General features: G+C 43.4%; 1 protein-coding gene across 1 annotated transcript in view; it reads right to left on the reverse strand.

Annotated features, from left to right (window-relative positions):
* Nucleotides 1-5,906: 5,906 nt before the first annotated feature.
* LOC142742525 (fructose-1,6-bisphosphatase isozyme 2) overlaps nucleotides 5,907-20,548 on the reverse strand; it is a 68,433-nt gene continuing 53,791 nt past the window's right edge. The window contains exon 7 of the mRNA XM_075852360.1: nucleotides 5,907-6,165. Within this exon, the coding sequence (XP_075708475.1) occupies nucleotides 5,971-6,165 (195 nt within the window). The 3' untranslated portion in view covers nucleotides 5,907-5,970. The remainder of the gene's footprint in view (nucleotides 6,166-20,548) is intronic.

The raw sequence follows: 20,548 nt of genomic DNA on the forward strand, positions 1-20,548 counted from the left end.
GTTAAGGTGCTATAAATAATTGCCTGTCGCACATATTTCACATAAGGATAAAGTGGATTCCATGTACACACTGGCCATAATAATATATATGGACAATAAATCTAGTTTTGTTTTTTTATAGCCATACTGTCTATAAGGGAACTTTGTCTTATAGGGGATGCACACCCCATGTTTATCCTTTTAATCCATAACATGCTCCTAAAATGTAGCTTATTTATAGAGTGCACAAACACCTAGGTATAATATAAAAATAATACTCATCGCATCTCATTGCTTAATACATGGTCAGTATTGCTCTCCATACGATATATAGTGCATGTGATATATGATGGTAAATAAAGCTTATACTCTATTGTGTCGATGAAAGAAAGTTTCACCAATCGTATCCAGGCTATCCAGCCTTACAAAATGTCACAAATATTATACAATGCGACTCAATAGAAACCATCAGTAATCTTACATAAAGCTACCTCGGAATTACCAAGAGAACATATTAAATAGGCATTAAAAATGAGGGCACATATAATATATAAAGTATATAGGTACTTTACCAACTGGAACAAAATAATAATGTGACATTGTCTCCCCACATAGGAAAAAGTCTATAGTGAAACATTCTCATCTATAGATAAAAAAGAGAAATATGAGTGTTAAATAATGTATCACACATAAAAGTTGTTTGCAGAACTATGACAAGCATCTACTGCAATAAAAATAAATATCTCTCTCAAAGGTATGCATCCTTAAAGCCTTAGGGCTTATTTAGACGAACGTGATATACGTCCGTGCAACGCGCGTGGTTTTCACGCGCTTCGCACGGACCTATGTTAGTCAATGGGGTCGTGCAAACAGTCAGTGATTTTTATGCAGTGGGTGTCCGCTGCATAAAACTCACGACATGTCCTATATTTGTGCGTTTCTTGCGCATCACGCACCCATTGAAGTCAATGGGTGCGTGAAAATCACGCGCAGCACACGGAAGCACTTCCGTGTGACGCGCGTGATTCGCGCAACAGCAGTCAAATGTATGAATGAAAACAGAAAAGCACCACGTGCTTTTCTGTTTACAAACATCCAAACGGAATGTCATAATGTTGACGGCTGCGCGAAAATCACGCAGCCGCGCATCATATGGTGATGACACACGGAGCTGTTAAGTACGCTCGTGTAAATCCAGCCTCATTCAAACGACCATGTCAATTCGGCTGTGAAAAACTGCAGTTTTTCACATCTGAGTCGCACCCGTTTTCACGGACCCCTCATAGACTTGAGTCTGTTGAGGAATCCGTGAAAACAGGACATGTACTATTTTTGTCCATTTTTTCACGGGCCCTTCACACAGTCTGTTAAAAGAATGGCTGTGTGAACAGCCCCATAGAAATACATGCAGCCAGTGGCATTGCTATAGGGGTCGTAGCGGTCGCAGTTGCGACCAGGCCCCTAAGCCTGGCGGGCCTACAGGGCCACCATTGCCACACAGCACGCTAATGATTTAATCCATTTTCTGTGCCGTGGCACCGGCACTTCCTGATTACAGGCCGGGCTCCTTAGGCATCACGGAAACATGGTACACTCAGTGTACCATGTGACCGTGACATCACGTGAGGGGCGTTCCAGCCAGTGTGGAAGAGCTGGTGCGGAAGTTCCTGGAAAACTCCAGGTAACCTGCAGAGGGGGCCCATAATGTACTGTATTGCGCTGTCTGTGTTTGCGGTGGAGAGAGGAGAGGGGGGGCCGTTAAATGACAGCCCCCCCTCCACCGCAAACTGCACAATACATTACAAACTGTGGGTCGCGACCCCTGGAGGGTCGTGTAATGACCTCCGGGGGGGTCGCGAGTCACTCTCCGAGGTCCCGGTTTGATTCAATGATGGATCAAGGAGCTGACGGCTCCTTGCTCCAGCATTCACTGTGCCCTGAGCCATGAGCGGCTCGATGCAGACAGGCGCGATGTAGTGACGTCATCGCGCCAATCTGAGCCAAGTCACTCATAGCACAGACCAAAGGAGGAGTGGGAATGGGGATAGGTAAGTAATTTTATGATTTTTCTATTATGCACATATGAGGGCATTATACTGTATGGGGAGCTGATATGGTGGGGGGCATTATCCTTTGTGGGGGGGCTGATATGGCGGGGGCATTATACTGTATTAGGGGCTGATATGGCAGGGGCATTATACTGTATGGGGAGCTTGTATTGGGGCATTATACTGTAGGGGGGCTGATATAGCAGGGGCATTATACTGTATGGGGGGCTGATATAGCAGGGGCATTATACTGTATGGGGGCTGATATGGCGGGGGCATTATACTGTATTGGGGGCTGATATGGCAGGGGCATTATACTTTATGGGGGGCTGATATGGGGGCATTATACTGTCAGGGGAGCTGATATGGGGGGCATTATACTTCATGGGTTGCTCATATGCGGGGAATTATACTATATGGGGAGCTCATATGGGGGCATTATACTGTAGGGGGGCTGATATGGGGGGCATTATACTGTATGGGGGCTGATATGGCGGGCATTGTACTGTATGGGGAGCTGATATGGTGGGGGCATTATACTGTATGGGGAGCGGATATGGCGGGGGCATTATAATGTATGGGATGCCGATATTGCGGGGTTGGGGCATTATACTGTATGAGGGGCTGATATGGCGGGGGCAGTATACTGTATGGGGAGCTGATATGTTGAGGGCATTATACTGTATGGGGAAAACATATGTGGGCATTATACTGTAGGGGACTGATATAGGGGCATTATACTGTATGGGGGCTATTATACTGTCTGTGGAGCTCATAAGGGGGGCATTATACTGTGTGGGGCAGCTAGGGAGGGCATTATACTGTATGGGGGCAGCTATGGGGGAAATTTACTGTATGGGGCAGTTATGGGGCATTATACTGTATGGGGCAGCTATGGGGGCATTATACTGTGGGGGCAGATATGGGAGCATTATACTGTGTGGGGGCAGCTATGGGATCATTATACTGTGTGGGGGCAGTTGTGGGGAGCATTATACTGTGGGGAGGCAGCTATGGAGAGCATTATAATGTGGGAGGGCAGCTAAGGAGAGCATTATACTGTGGGGGGGGGGTAGCTATGGGGAGCATTATATTGTGGGGGGGGGCAGCTATGGGGAGCATTATACTGTTTAGTCCAGGATCACACACGCAGTTTTGGTTTACGTTTTGTTTTTTTGCCTAACAAAGAAGTGGACACAAGAGAAAGGAGATGCAGTAGTCTTTTCTTTATACCTTTCCTTCCTTTTGGCTCCACTTCTGGCTTTGGCTAAAAAAAACTGAACCAAAAACTGCACCAAGAACTACATCAAAACTGCATGTGTGACCCTGACCTAAATTACATATCTTTTTTGTTGAGATTAGCACAAATGTAAATGATGGCACTTTACCTCTTTTTGTATCATTCCCCAATGAAGCAAATAAACAGCCACCTGAAAAACCAGCATAATATTCCTAATAACAGGATTGCAAATACATTGCTATATGTTTCCGAATGAAGCTCCAGATTGTGAGGGCCCTGAACTCAGATGCCTCTCAGGTTGTGTTAAAAGCTGCGCATGATTCATTTATAACTAAAATATATTCAATGAAAATCACAATAGCGGAAATGCGTTATCGAGGTCAAGTGGTTTATTCGCTTATAATAATGCCAGGTATTTTGAACGAACATGTGATACCTATGTGATCAAAACATTGCTTCATACTCTCGCTGAGTCAGCGCTTCTCTTGCTAGCGTGTGGGGCAAGTTATTAACTCTTTCAGGCCAGACAAGACTTCCCTTCCCATAAGCACTGCTCATATGATCTCAGCACATTGCTACACACAGGGAATGCAGAATTTTTGGCCACACTGCCCGCGGGTGAAGTTAATGGTAACAGCAGCTGACAGGGAAGCCAGGCATGAAGGGATCAGAACACTCCTCCCTTGTTTTCAGCATCTTCTCTTTGGTGTCTAAAATGAAGTGTTCTCAACTCTGCTCAATGATTTCCACTGTAACATCTCTATCTTCTCTGTCTGTTAAACATATTATTGCAAATCTTGTATAACAAGGTGACATTTTACTGGCGAGTTTCATCATATACAATAAAATGTCTGACTTGTAAACAATCGTGTCATCGCCTCAAGCACAAAGAGAATTGCGGTGATCATTTCTTCTTGAAGTCACCCAAAGTATTGTTATATTCGTGGTCAGGGAGTTTAGATAACCGATTTTATATACGTGATCAGGGAATTCTGAGTTAATAAAGGGGGGTCCCCTATTCAGGACCAACATTTATGAGCCAGGGGGAGGGCAGCTACAAAGAACAACGCTCTCTGAATACAAATGCCTCTAAGGTTGTGTTAAGGAGGTCTCAGCCGGTCTGTGCGAAACATGGACAGCCCATTGAACTGTGCAATGCTTCATTTCTCTTGTGGTGGCGCTGAAGGAAAATTGAAAACTTGACTTGCCACTGGGTGACTTCCCATTATAGCCAACATCTGGGGGTCCGAGCAGCAGCCTATCCGGTGATCAGCTTATCGTCAGGGAACTTTCTAACAAAAAAAATAATGGTCCAAAGCACACAACCTCTTTAATCTAAATAAAGTGTCCTGTAAAGAGCAGGAGAGAATTTAAATTGGCATTTCACAAATTCAGATTTCCCCTTTTCCTGGCAGCTGCACACTGTTGTGTCTGAGTGATGTCAGAAGTGATCCATGTGCTTTACCTCTAAACAGTAGACAGTTCTACATACAGGGTATGTTCACACGGCTTACTTTCGGCCGTTTTTCTGGCTGTAAACGGGTGAAAAATCGGAAGCACAACGCCTATAAACATCTGCCCATTGATTTCAATGGGAATAACAGCGTTCTGTTCCGACGGGGCATTTTTTTTTACGCAGCTGTTTTGAAAAACACCCGTGTAAAAAAAACGCCAGCAAAAAAGAAGTGCATGTCAATTCTTGAGCCGTTTTTGGAGCAGTTTTTCATTGACTCTATAGAAAAACCGCTCCAAAAACGGCAGCGAAAAACCCGAGTTGTTTAAAAAAGGCTGAAAATCAGGAGCTGTTTTCCCTTGACAACAGCTCTGTATTTTCGGACATTTTTTGCTAAGCATGTGAACATACCCCACATAGTATTCCCAACCGACTACTCATTACTCACTGAAGCTATGACAGGTGGACACGAGACATTGGCAGACTCTCTGTACTTAATTCCTTCAATTCTGGTGAAATGGGTTCACTTAGATGTATATTTCAGTTTTGTATTATGTCTCAGCTATACTCTAAATGAAATGCATAAAGTTGCATGAAATATTCAGATCAATGCAGCTTCATTATTAAAATTAATAAATAGAGAGATATGTGGGAATGAAATGAAGACCCCTTGGTTTGGACTCTACACACACACTACCTGAAAATTCCAGATATTGGCTGCACATCTATGGCTTTAGGTCCCAACAACCTCAACCCACCCTCTACATATCTTGAATGAATTAATCTTCTCTTTCTTTTCCAATTTGCCACATAAGATCAGCAGAACTGTAGGAGTTTTGCTGTGCAGAGGCAGGTGGGGATTAAGGGGGGAACCTAAACTCCTTCACAGAAGTGCTGATTTCAGAATAGAAAGTCTTTACGGGGTGCTAGGGGCCCACTCCTTCCAGGCCTTGTAGCAAGTACGTACCCTGGCATTATAATGGGTACACCACTACTCCTATACAACCTGTTCCCATTTATATGCACACAAACATCCTTATTTATGGATTTAAAACCGGAAATATCTTCATATAGAGATCTCAAGAGATTGTATAATAAAGGAGTTAATATCTCAGAATAGCCAGCTATGCCTTGTTAACCATTATCCACTGTGGTTTATCAATGATGCAATAGAAGAGGTTGTTCAGAACTTCATTTATGCATAAGAAACACAGGTACATGAATGAAAAACAATGGTTAAACACACAATGTTAGCTGCTCTTCTGGTGTTTCTTCACACAAGCCAAGTACTCTTGAACATCATCTGGAGAGCCAAGAATTAGTGGCACCCTTTGATGGATAGACTCCGGCTGAACATCTAGCACGGGTTGAGTTCCAGTGGTTGCTAGTCCACCTGCTTGCTCAATAATAAAGGCCATTGGATTACACTCATACAACAGACGCAGCTGTAGAGGACACAGAAATGAAGTTTCATTATGCGGACATTGCACTTTTATACTTAATTTTTTATTTACACTCTACACATATTTAATCAATTAGTTAGTCTATACAATGAACCAACTTTGACCTGGAGGACAATAGGAAAATTTTGTTTTGTTTTTTTCTGGACATTTTGGCAGCCATGGTTATTTTCTGTTTTAAAACTCGCTTTATTGAATAGTGAAGAACGTAAGGACAGATTAGTTAAGCATTTACATAAATGCATATATAATAGCACATCATATCTCAATTTAAAGAGAATAGAACAAACAGTTGATCAGTAAAGTTTAGCATATACAATTTCTGAGTCCATGTCATCATTGATCCTAATGATGGTACATTATTTGTGAGCATATACGAAAAAGAAAGGAAAGGGTTAGCAAACAATCCTTATAACTCCATATGCAAAGAGGCTGGTAATTCTCCAGTACTAGCATTAAAGTACATTATAAAAAAGTAACTATCATGGGTAACATGAGGTCCCAAGGTAAGAATTTATTGGCCTATATAGTCTATGAATTGACTTGTCTGATAGACGAAGAGGGGGTTTGCGGAGAATAAGAGGTGATTGGTGACCGACACCAACCGTCCCAAACCTTTTGAAACTTGCTCAGACACTTTCTATGGATGGAAACCACATGTTCATATTGTATAATTGCATTAATCAGATTCTTCCACATGGTTTAATTTGGTGGTTACCTATCCGTCCATCGTAGCTTGATGGCCTTTCAAGCCATGAATAGGTTTTGTCTCAAGATATTACAGATATGGCGAGTCCACTGCTCCTCATCTAAAATTTCAAATTAACAAGTATTTGACTAAGGGTACAGGTGCTGATAATACAACAGTTCTATTGTCTCCTGCCTAAATGTTTGCAGAATGGGGTAGTCCCAAATCGTATGCTAAAAATAGGCTGTGAAAAAGCATTGCCGTCATGTTGATTCTCCCCATTCGATGGAGTAATGGTGTGTGAGAGAACACTGATGTATAATATAAAGTTGTATTAATTTATTATTTACCACTGGTAAAACATATAATTGTGATTCTAGGTCGTCACCATTTGTATCACTAGTTAAAGAGGGTATATAATAATTTCCATTTTTCCAGAACAGGGGTGGGAGATGCGGAGGCTTTGGTACGGATTATGCATAAATACATCATGGATATTAAGCAACTGGGACCCTGTGATCTAATAATTCAAATAAGTTGATAAGATGAGATGGGGCATCTAGCATTTTGGAACTGTATATTGAGAGTATGTTATAACTAGGGGTATTTTAAAAAGGGATCAAAGGATAAGAATATTATTTTCAAAGATGTTGTTCAATGTGGTAACCCTGCTTTCTTGCCAATATTTTTAAGTCGACGTAGCTGTATGAGGCCTATTTTTTTTGTAGGACAAGTAATTATTTTGGGGAAAAAATTGCAGACAAATATATATATATATTTTTTATTGTTTACATCATACACCGACCATGATGAATAATGTTAGAAGTTTATTGTACAAGTTGTTACGGCTGTAGGGATATCAATTATATATATATATATATATATATATATATATATATATATACACAAACACACACACTACCGTTCAAAAGTTTGGGGTCACTTCGAAATTTCCTTATTTTTGAAAGAAAAGCACAGTTTTTTTCAATGAAGATAACATTAAATTAATCAGAAATACACTCTATACATTGTTAATGTGCTAAATGACTATTCTAGCTGCAAACGTCTGGTTTTTAATGCAATATCTACATAGGTGTATAGAGGCCCATTTCCAGCAACCATCACGACAGTGTTCTAATGGTACATTGTGTTTGCTAACTGTATTAGAAGGCTAATGGATGATTAGAAAACACTTGAAAACCCTTGTGCAATTATGTTAGCACCCCTGTAAACAGTTTTGCTGTTTAGAGGAGCTATAAAACTGACCTTCCTTTGAGCTAGTTGAGAATCTGGACCATTACATTTGTGGGTTCGATTAAACTCTCAAAATGGCTAGAAAAAGAGAGCTTTCATGTGAAACTTGACAGTCTATTCTTGTTCTTAGAAATGAAGGCTATTCCATGTGAGAAATTGCCAAGAAACTGAAGATTTCCTACAATGGTGTGTACTACTCCCTTCAGAGGACAGCACAAACAGGCTCTAACCAGAGTAGAAAGAGAAGTGGGAGACCCCGCTGCACAACTGAGCAACAAGACAAGTACATTAGAGTCTCTAGTTTGAGAAATAGACGCCTCACAGGTCCTCAACTGGCAGCTTCATTAAATAGTACCCGCAAAACGCCAGTGTCAACGTCTACAGTGAAGAGGCGACTCCGGGATGCTGGCCTTCAGGGCAGAGTGGCAAAGAAAAAGCCATATCGGAGACTGGCTAATAAAAGGAAAACATTAATATGGGCAAAAGCGCACAGACATTGGACAGAGGAAGATTGGAAAAAAGTGTTATGGACAGACGAATCGAAGTTTGAGGTGTTTGGATCACACAGAAGAACATTTGTGAGACGCAGAACAACTGAAAAGATGCTGGAAGAGTTCCTGACGCCATCTGTCAAGCATGGTGGAGGTAATGTGATGGTCTGGGGTTGCTTTGGTGCTGGTAAAGTGGGAGATTTGTACAAGGTAAAATGGATTTTGAATAAGGAAGGCTATCACTCCATTTTGCAACGCCATGCCATACCCTGTGGACAGCGCTTGATTGGAGCCAATTTCATCCTACAACAGGACAATGACCCAAAGCACACCTCCAAATTATGCAAGAACTATTTAGGGAAGAAGCAGGCAGCTGGTATTCTATCTGTAATGGAGTGGCCAGCGCAGTCACCAGATCTCAACCCCATAGAGCTGTTGTGGGAGCAGCTTGACCATATGGTACGCAAGAAGTGCCCATCAAGCCAATCAAACTTGTGGGAGGGGCTTCTGGAAGCATGGGGTGAAATTTCTCCCGATTACCTCAGCAAATTAACAGCTAGAATTTCAAAGGTCTGCAATGCTGTAATTGCTACAAATGGAGCATTCTTTGATGAAAGCAAAGTTTGAAGGAGAAAATTATTATTTGAAATAAAAATCATTATTTCTAACCTTGTCAATGTCTTGACTATATTTTCTAGTCATTTTGCAACTCATTTGATAAATATAAGTGTGAGTTTTCATGGAAAACACAAAATTGTCTGGGTGACCCCAAACTTTTGAACGGTAGTGTATATATATGACTTTTTGTTTTGTTACTGACAGCCTTAGGGTCTTTCAATGTATCCCGATCTGGATTTCCCTGGGACGCAAGACCCCCCCCCCGCTTGTCTTTGCTCTTGTATACCGCACTCACTGTTGATTGCAGCCTACAAATGGTTCAACGACAAAGATTAGAGGTCTCCTTGATCTCTGCCATTAGAGCGGGGCAGTAGCTGTGCGTCACAGCCCTTACCTCATTCTTGATCATGGTTGTACATTTGCTGGTCATATTGCAGCTACTGCCTGCCACTTATGGCGAGCATACTTGTCATTTGTCAACAAGCAGTTAATATAGAGACATACTTTAAAAGATGCTTGAATGGGAGAGTTTGAGAGTGTCGAAGGCTAATACTTTCTACTGAGGTTATCATCCTGCCATTTAGGACTCATTCGGATGAGCGTATATGTAGTCCATGTGATCGCCGTTAAAATAACGGCCGTCACATGGACTCATGTACTTCAATCGCGCCATTCACACGACCATTGTTTCATCGGAGCGTGTGAAGGGTCCGTGAAAAAATAGGACACGTCCTATTTTTTTGCGCTTCACACATCCCTCCATAGACTCTAGTCTATGGGGAATGCGTGATAACGCATCCCGCACGGGTGCACCTCGGACGTGAAAAACTGCAGTTTTTCACGTCCAAGGTTGGCTATGTTCGCCTGAATGTAGCCTTAGGTGGCTAGTATTTACAGGTAATGGGTTGAGAAAAACCCATGACCATCAAATTCAACTGTTTCCTTTAAGAAAGCTCAGTTGATCCAGTGGAAGACAAACACCCTTGTAAAATGTAATGTAGTCCAATAATATTTTTTTGTTTCTTTCCGCACTGTCCCCATGGGGTAATGTCATTCTGGAAATTTGTCTGCAACAATCCGGTCATTAAAAATCAAAGGTAAAAGTGACTGAAAATATTTTCTGTAAAAATCGGTCCATTTACCTATTCGCCCAGGTGTTTACTTGCACAGCAAAGAGTATAACACAAACTTGGAAAAGGCAATGCTATTAAGATACAGGTAGTTAATATTGACATGGCTCAAATAGTTATACATTCTTTATTGATCTAAAGACATTTTCAGTATGGATTTGGAATTAAATAACTTGAAAAAGTTACACATTAACTAACCACGAAATTGAACCTCAGAGACTTCCCCTATGGAAAAGCCTGTATTTCAAATTGCAAACAAAAACACTGTCATGTGTCATGATGGTGGGGGAGGGTCAAGGGTAGGGACACGAGGCAGTTCTTCTATTCAAGAGCAACAGGTCGGCTACGTGCCAAGTGTTTCAGGTGAAATGTGTTGCCTGAGTTCAGTAAACAAGAGCATTGTGTCATAAACCGGTAAAGTCAAGGAGAGAACCTCACAAAGAGCAGCCGGATAAGGAAAACAAACTTTTTTTTTTTTATCTTAGGAGCAGTTTAAAAAAATAATAATAAAAAAAGTTTAAACATACAGTTCTTTAAAAGCAATGGAACAAGGTACAGAGATCAGTCCAGGAATGAGCAAGCAGCATGAAGTCATGCACTGGTGAAGATAGGAGCAGATCACATGGATATGGTCTTTTAATATATTTTTAAAAATATCATTACTGTATTGCTTGAAAATTTACTCCTATTGTGAGATAATGCATTATTCATTTTACAATTAAACAAAGAACAATAACAGGGCATGTCGCCACATACAAGGCATGATAATACTCATGAACAGATTTTTCTACAGGCAAAAAAGAGAGCCAAACCTCTAATTGGTTAGCACATCCTAAAAAAATAAATAATGAAAAATGTGCAGGTGCACATACACTGTGACTGCAAACACCACACAGTATTTTTAGGTTCGGGACCCAGTTAAAAAAAGAAGAGGTTGCTTTGTCGTGGCAGGTGATATCACACAATTTGATCAAAATGATCAATAAGAACCTCACGTTTGTAAGTAAATGTAGCAGCAGGGCCGCACTGTCCATGAGGCGAGATGAGCTTCTCGTGTCAGGCGGTAGCCTGCTGCCTCTCTGAGGGCGCGGCGGCGCCACTGAAACCAGCCGCGGCCACCCCCTCCTGCACTAATTGTACCTGCGTCTATAGCATGTAAATACAATTACCCTGCATTAGCGCTGAATGCCCGACCATTCAGCACCTTACAATGACGCTGATTGGCAGAGCAAAATGACTTGCCCCGCCAATCAGCGCCTTTCAACGACGCGATAACGTCATCGCGCCGCTTGCATCGTTAAGCCCCAGCAGACCTGCTCAGAAGAGAGCAGGTCTGCATTGGGACAGGAATGGGATCATGTGAGTATGTAAAGTTTTTGTTTTTTCTAATAAAACCGAGTGGCATTATCTACAGGGGGTCTATATGTGGGGATGTGGAGAACTATCTACAGGGGGAGCTATATGTAGGGCACTATCTACAGGGGTGGGCTACATGTGGGACAATATATGCAAGGCGAGCTATATGTGAGGCACTATCTGTAGGGGGAGCTATATGAAGGGCACTGTCTACAGGGGGGCTATGGGGGCACTATCTACAGAGGGCACGGGGTGTGTGTGTGTGTGTGTGTGGGACACAGTATATGGCACTATTATAATTAGAGGTGCAGTGTATCGCACAATTATATTTAGGGGCGTGGAGAATTTTATCTTCGTTTATAGGTGCAGAAATGTTTTAAAAGTGAGAAGCTGAAGGCATCTGAGCGGCAAACTGCAGAAATGGGTGATGGCTGGGATAAGTCATCATAGAGGTCTGGACCGGATGGAGAAGGAAAGAGAAAAAGAACAACTAGAATCTGAGATGTCACCGGTAAATCACTTAATATAAAGGTTTATCCTGCCTCTAATCAGTAATGTAGTCACTGTATGATCTGCAGCGAGAGGATGGGTGGTAGGATTATGATATGATTTTTTTGGGGGGAGAAACAGCATCTCCCAGCATATCCTTACCATTGTTCGGGCAATGCTGGGAGCTGTAGCTTTACGCCGTACAAACCTATACGGCAGGGGTTGCACTAAATTGAGCTGTATTTGTTCTGGTGCTGTATATATGTACTGAGCTTGGTTCTGTTACTGTATATATGTACAGAGCTTTGTTCTGGTGCTGTATATATGTAAAGATCTTGGTTCTGGTGCTGTATATATGTAAAGAGCTTGGTTCTGGTGCTGCATATATGTACTGAGTGTCACGATCTGTGGGTACGTGGACCCAATGAGCCGTACCGCCGTAGCGGAATAGCATCTGGCCAAACAGGGTACAAAGTCAATGTCTATAGTTCGGATAAAGGGACCTATGGCAATGCAGACAGTAGCGATGGTTTAGGCTCGGATGGAACTCAGGCAGCAGGCAGACAACAGGTGCGGTGAAACACAGCGGGTCTAGTAGGCGACAGAACACGACTCCAACTCAGTACAGCACAGGAACATGGTAGCATGGGATACAGGATACACGTAGCAGGAACGGGAACACTGGGAACTAGAAAACACTCAAGGGACCATATGCAAAAACTAACACTGGTAGGTACAAACAACGCTCAGGCAATGAAGGAAAAGGCATGGCCCTTGTGGTCCAGTGTGATCTTGAAGCAATCCGCTCAATCTCACACATGTGTGCGCTCTGGCTCTTTAAGACTGGACTGAGCTCGCGCGTGCACCCTAGTGGTCACTGCGGGACAGGACGGCTGCATGTGCTGGCATCTCTGGAAAGGCGTCGGCAGGATGAGAGGAGTTTATGGTCAGCGACGTTACAGTATCCCCCATTTTACGCCCCCTCTTCTTGGGACCAGAATGAGAGCGAAACCTCCTAATGAGGGCAGGAGGAGACAAAGTCCATGATGTCTTTGGGCAGCGTGGGCCACCAGAACGGACGGGCAATCAGGTTCTTGGGTCTTACAGACACCCGCGTGACCTGCCAGTTTGGAGCGGTGTCCCCAACAGAGGATTCTTCTGTCTGCCAGGTGCACAAAAGTCCTCCCCGGAGGGATGTCTCTAACTTGCAGAGGGTTGACAGAGATGATGCAGGATGGGTCAATGATATTTTGTGGAAACTCCATGGTGTCCTCTGTCTCAAATGACCTGGACAAGGCATCGGCCTTCACATTCTTGTCAGCAGGGCGGTAGTGGAGCTCAAACTGGAACCGGGCAAAGAACAGCGACCACCTGGCTTGACAGAGGTTTAGCCGTTGGGCCGTCTGGAGATAGGTGAGGTTCTTGTGGTCAGTGAATATCAGGATGGGATGAGCTGCGTCCTCTAGTAGGTGTCTTCACTCCTCCAGGGCCAGTTTGATGGCCAGTAACTCCCGATCCCCAATCGAGTAGTTGCGCTCGGCAGAAGAGAAGAGCTTGGAGTAATAGCCACATGCCACTGTATTGCCTTTGGGACTTCTCTGGAACAGAAGTGCACCAGCAACACCAGAGAAGGCGTCCACCTCCAACGAAAACTGTAGAGATACATCAGGAGGATGGAGGGTTGAGGCTGACGTTAAGGCACTCTTCAAGCTATTAAATGCGGCCTCTGCCTCGGAGGTCCACACCTTGGCGTTCATGGCTTTTTTTGTGAGTGTAGAGATGGGAGCTGTGAGTGAGGAGAAGTTTGGGATGAACTGCCGGTAAAAGTTGGCGAATACTGGCCCTTAAGCCTTGAGGGCGTGGCTATTCCAGGATGGCCTTTAACTTCTCAGGATCCATCTTGAGACCTTGATCCGAGATAATGTAGCCCAGGAAGGGTAGAGACTTTCTCTCGAACACGCACTTCTCCAGCTTGGCATAGACGCGATTCTACCTTAAATCGCAGTAGAATTTGACGGACATGCAGTTTCGGATCAAATTATAAGCCCCACACAAGTCTAATTTTGAAAAAATCCTGGCTCCTCGTATACGGTCAAACAGTTCAGATATAAGTGGAAACGGGTATTTGTTCTGGACTGTGATCTGGTTGAGACCACTGTAGTCAATGCAGGGTCAAAGAGATCCGTCTTTCTTTTTAACGAAGACGAACCTGGCCGCGGCCGAGGAGGAAGACTTTCGTATGAAACCCCTCTCCAAATTCTCCTTGATATAGGCTGATATGGACAGAGACTCTGGCAAGGAGAGAGGATATACCCGTCCACAGGGGAGAGAGGCATTTGGAACTAGTTCAATGGGGCAATAATAAGTCTGATGTGGAGGCAGCGTCTCAGCCTCCCTCTTGCTGAAGACATCTGCAAACTGAGCGAAATGGGGGGACAGTCCCGCCAATGACAGAGGCAGAGGAGGCTGGACAGGATGGATCTGTAACAGACAGCTACCAAGGCACTTGGAGCCCCATTGGAGAACCTCTCCGGAATTCCAGTCCAGGACTGGGGCATGCAGTCGAAGCCAAGGCAAGCCCAGCAGAACAGGATTGATGGCTTTGGGCAAAACAAGAAATGAAATTAGTTCGGAATTAAGAGCTCCAACTAGGCTACAGCCAAAGATGTCTCCAGGGGAACGGTGAGCAACTGGAGATGATCCACTAGCTCCTTTTGAATGAAGTTTGCCGAAGACCCGGAGTCCAGATCGGCGAGAGGACGTATCGGGTTTCTGCCTGATACTAAGGACACAGGAATAGTCAACATGGAACACAATGCTTTATTTGGTACCGTACCATCTAGGGTTGTCTCTCCAACCATTCCTAGACACTGGGGTCTCTCTGGCCTGTGGGGACACGAACGGACAAAATGGCCTCTGAGACGGCAATACAGACAGAGTGTAAAGGATCTGCCAGGCACAGCTTCGGGGTTAACTCCCATAGGTAATCAGTCCGCACCTGAATCTACGTCTCTGAGACTGACTCCATCTTCCACCACTCAGGATGGCAGGCTTAGGAGTGGGAGAGCCTATCGCAGCCTGGCCAGACGGAGCTAGCTCCCGCCCTCTGTCTATTTATACCTGCCTTTCCTGTTCCTCCTTTGCTTGTGATTCTTTTCGTGTGGTTTCCTGGCCCAGCTACAGCTCCTAACTATTTGATCCTGCTCCATACTGACTCTGGCTTACTGACTACTCTCCTTCTCTGCGTTTGGTACTTCGTGCTCTCCTGGTTTGACTTGGCTCGTTCACCACTCTTGTTGCTCACAGTGTTTCCGTGGGCAACTGCCCCTTTCCCTTTGCTTTGTATTCCCTTGTATGTTTGTCTCGTGCACTTACTGAGCGTAGGGACCGCCGCCCAGTTGTACCCCGTCGCCTAGGGCGGGTCGTTGCAAGTAGGCAGGGACAGAGTGGCGGGTAGATTAGGGCTCACTTGTTCGTTTCCCTACCCCCGTCGTTACACAGAGCTTCTGCGTTGTCTCTCCTGGATAGACAGTTTGAGATAGTCCATCTTCAGAGACTCCTTAGGTGGAACAGCTGATGAGGACAGCAGGGGTTGATGAAATGTGGGAGCCGGACTAGGGAGTCCTCCCTCACGATGAGCCTCTTGGAACCGTTCTGAGCTCCTTATGTCGATCCGGGCGGCCAGAAGAATGAGATCGTCCAGAGTAAATGGCAGATCTCGGACAGCAAGCTCGTCCTTAGTCTCGGGGGACAGTCCCTGCCAAAATGTTTCCGTCAAGACCGCGTTGCTCCATAACAACTCTCACGCTAGGGTGCGGAAGTGAATGGCGTACTCGCCCACGGAAGTGTCTCCCTGGCGAAGGTTCAGCAAGGAGGTGGCTGCCGACGAGACTCGTCCAGGTTCCTCAAATACCATACGAAATGTCCGTAGGAACCCCTGGAGATCACGGGTCTCTGGTCCTTGTCGTTCCCAGATAGGGTTCGTCCATGCTAGGGCCCTGCTAGTGAGGAGAGAGATGATGAAAGCGACTCTTGCGCCATCAGTAGAAAATGCTCTTGCATACAGACTGAAGTGGATCTGGCACTGGTTCAAAAATTCGCTGCAGGTCCTCACGTCTCCATTATAGCGATGAGGTAGTGGCAGAGAAAACCTGGGAACAGCACTGCCAGAAGGTGTAGTCGGAGGATCCATATTGCCATGAGGTGTAGTAGGAGGAACTGCAGCTTGCATATCCAGAAATGTGAAATAATGTTGAACGCCTGGAGGAGTTGGTCCTGACGAGACTGGAGGTTTAGCATATCCGTCCGCATCACCTGTGACGTCAACATGGTCTTGGATGGACTAGCGGGTCCATGGCCTGAGCGTACGGTCACGATCTGTGGGTATGTGGACCCACTGGGCCGTACCGGGATAGCAGCTGGCCAAACAGGGTACAAAGTCAATGTCTATAGTTCGGATAAAGGTACCTGTGGCAATGCAGATGGTTTAGGCTCGGATGGAACTCAGGCAGCCAACAGGTGCGGTGAAACACAGTGGGTGTAGTAGGCGACACAACACGACTCCAACTCAGTACAGAACAGGAACACCGTAGCACGGGATACAGGATACAGGTAGCAGGAACGGGAACACTGGGAACTGGAAAACACTCAAAGGGACCATATGCAAAGACTAACACAGGTAGGTACAAACAACGCTCAGGCAATGAAGGAAGGGGCAGTTATGACCTATATTAGCTTTATGCTAATGAGTTGCTCAATGGACAACTGGGCGTGTTTTACAATATGACCAAGTGGGCGTTGTGGAGAGAAGTGTATGACGCTGACCAATCAGCGTCATACACTTCTCTCCATTCATTTACTCTGCAGATAGCGATATAGCTATATCGCTATCTGCAGCCTCATACACACACACTAACATTACTGCAGTGTCCAGATAATGAATATACATTACCTCCAGCCAGTACTTGATGTGTATTCAGAATCCTGACCACTTCTGTAGCGTCTCTGTGATTTACAGCACAGCACAGCGAGATCTCGCTGTGAATGACAGTTTACAGCGTAATCTTGCGAGACTACGCCTGCTATGCTGTAAATTACAGAGACGTACCCCTGAGTTAATGACCTGCAGCGTCATTAACTCAGGGCTACGAGGGACCCGCACCGATCAGCATGTTATCTCCTATCCTGTAGAGAGGGGATAACATTTAATCTTAGGACAACCCCTTTAAGGTCTGAACATGCAGTGAATAGTTTTCAGATTATATTACTGGCTCGATGATTACATTCATTCCTAGTCCGGTCTGTGTAGTTTCGGTTTACAAATATTACGGATTGGTTGTACAGATCCAACAGACGTGGACAGAAAAAGTGCAGCATGCGTTACTATACTGACTGTAAAGTGCCATTAAAGGGGCCCTGACACAAGTTTGAACACTGACATTGTTTCTTTTTTGTATTTGCATTTTGGATAAACATTGCCCTGGTTATTTTACTAGTACTTATAGCTGGGGCAATATAGGGATATTTACTACACAATTGCCTGTAGCATTATGAGACCTTGCACCTTATAACAATGATGTTCAATAATGTATTTTTTTGTTCACACAGTTTGAATTTTTTTGTTTAGTTTTACAACTTGTTTCTTACTTACGTTTTTGTGTGTGGATGGGGGGGGCGCCATTTCCATTTTCGCCTCAGGCAGCAGAAAAGCTAGCATTGGCCCTGCTTACAGCAGAGCAAGCGTAATCTCGCTGTAACCGGTCATTTACAGCGTGATCTCGCGAGATTACACTTTGCTCTGCTGTAAGTCCCACACAAGCGTTAGCGAAGTGTCTGGATTGTGAATAGACATCCCGTCCTGGCTGGAAGGAATGTATATTCACGGTCAAGACACTTCAGTAACATTAATGTGTCAGTATAAGACAGCACATAGTGAACAACGCAGTGTCACTATGCGTGGAGTAAATGAATGGAGAGAAGTGTGTGACGCTGATTAGTCACTGATTGGTCAGCGTCATACACTCCTCTGTACAACGCCCACTTGGTCTAAAGTAAAAACACGCCCAGTTGGTCATTAAGAAACGAATTAGCATAAATCAAAAATCGCTCATAACGTGGTGAAAATAGATCGTTTTTCTAAATAAAAACCACTGTTATCTACATTACAGCGCCCATCTCCTTATGTAGAAGATAGGACACTTATAATCTGGTGACAGAGTCTATTTAAATACTTCTCTACTCTATTACACCACCAGTCCTAAACCCTAGAACTGTCACTATAAACCCCTTCAATACCCCAGACCAAGTTGTGTCCATTAAGTAGATAACCCATCAAAGGCGTAATCCAGTTTCAGCAAATAAATGTTTATTTTTTTATATAATGAAAAGTTAAACAATTTGAGAATATGCTTTCTGTATTAATTCTTCTTGGTTTTCAGGATTTCTGCTTGCAGTCAATCAATAGGATCTTTCATTGTTTACTCACAGGGGATAGAAATCTGTCCGTGGTCATGTAATGGACACACAAGTGCTTAGCTTGTTAACAGACAAATCGCAGATACCTGTACTGTAACGAGCCGTGCACCTCTGTGTGATCATCACTTAAGAAACTTAAGAAAAAAAAACATGGTTGCACCATAGTATTTTTATATTTTTATAACTTCTCATATCTCTGCCTGGGCGTAGAGCTTGCACATATTCACTTGGGTTCCAGGTGAGGTCTCATTCCAGCAGTGAGTAATATGGGGAGGTTCCCTCTGTGCAAAGGGTGGAGGCTCTTCTCTGTTCCATGGTAAAGAGGAACTCTGCTCAGACTATCATTTCATGTCTCTTTAGTGTCACTTTTTCCCACTTTATAACTATTTACAGACTACAATTCTTTTAATATTAGCCATGAGGTAAGAGAAAATATGGTACCAATTCATGGTTAAAAATTGAAGAGAGAAACTGCAGCACTCAGGATAATCCAACGAAAATGGGTTTTATTCACCAAGCATAAAAACACTTGCAACGTTTCAACCCAACGTGGGTCTTTATCAAGCATGGTTACAAAGATTCAGTGCACAGCTTTTATAGTACGTGACATCATTTCTTGTATATAATTTATTATAAAACACAGTGTTAATCAACATAAATACACAATCAGGAGTAAAAAGATAGAATTACCTGTTCCGGAACATTATGCTGAATTTAGACATAACATCTCACAGTTGATTTAAAATAATAGATGGGGTTTGCCCAATTATGAGGGGAGGTGATAGGGAGAGGGCTTTGAAGAAGCTTGAGCGAAAATGGATCTATGAACTGGATACCCTTGAACCTAAAGGGCTGAATAGGGAATTTAAAACTGCAGGTATTGGTTAGTCATGTTTTCCTGGCATGGTTCTGGCCACAACATCATTGAGGTCGTATTTAAGATTTAGTGCCCAACCTTTTGGTTGTGTTTTTCTGAAAGAAATAATTAATTTTTAAATGATTACTTAATCTAATTTTATATTATTATATATCCATAGGTGAAAATTGCACTTTGATCATATTTGTGTGAATAGAGCCATGGATACAATGTATGAGGGGGGCCGAGCATTGAAATGATCAAGACGCTCAGGTTCTCCTACTTTCTGCTCTTTCTGCCTACCCCATCTGGGAGGCAATTAGAACATATTTGAAGTGTTTATTTCTTTTTAGGTGGATTTTTGGCTGGGCATATCATGAGAAGCATTAGAGGTAAAATCCTTTTTCTGTTGATTGCAAGTTGGGATCATGTACTGGACAACTACCTCCATTATAGATGGAGTTTTGTTACCAGCTGGTTTAACAACAAGTCTAGGACGTTGTGGACGAATCTTTCTCCAGAATTGGGGATTGGAACGTCCCCATGCAACCTGGATAAGCCATATTCAGCAATAAACTCTCAACGTATATTTGATCATGATTTCATGACATAATGCAACTTCTAGTGGAAGATCTTCAAGCCCATTTAAGACACAACCCTACCTGTTAGTAAAGATATACATATATAGTTATGGCTGTATTAGCCATGTATCTTAGATGGAGTGGGCGGAGATATTGGACAGTGGAAGTATACCAATAGAGTGTCAAGAATCTGTTTAAATGTAAGACCGCTATCTTTCCTATAGTACCATTGCATTATAGTGCAAGTATGTATTCTTAAATCTGTCTCTAATAGGATATTTTAATTGATGACTATACTCATAATATTATGCATAGGATATGTGACTTTTTTTAATGTGTATATATGTATACTTTTTATATGAATGAAGGAATGATATGAAAAGCAAAGGTTAAAGTAGTGTTAACAAAGGAAAGGCTGTTGGGAGAACAAA

This window comes from Rhinoderma darwinii, chromosome 1, assembly GCF_050947455.1.
Source record: "Rhinoderma darwinii isolate aRhiDar2 chromosome 1, aRhiDar2.hap1, whole genome shotgun sequence".
NCBI classification, from domain to species: domain Eukaryota; kingdom Metazoa; phylum Chordata; class Amphibia; order Anura; family Rhinodermatidae; genus Rhinoderma; species Rhinoderma darwinii.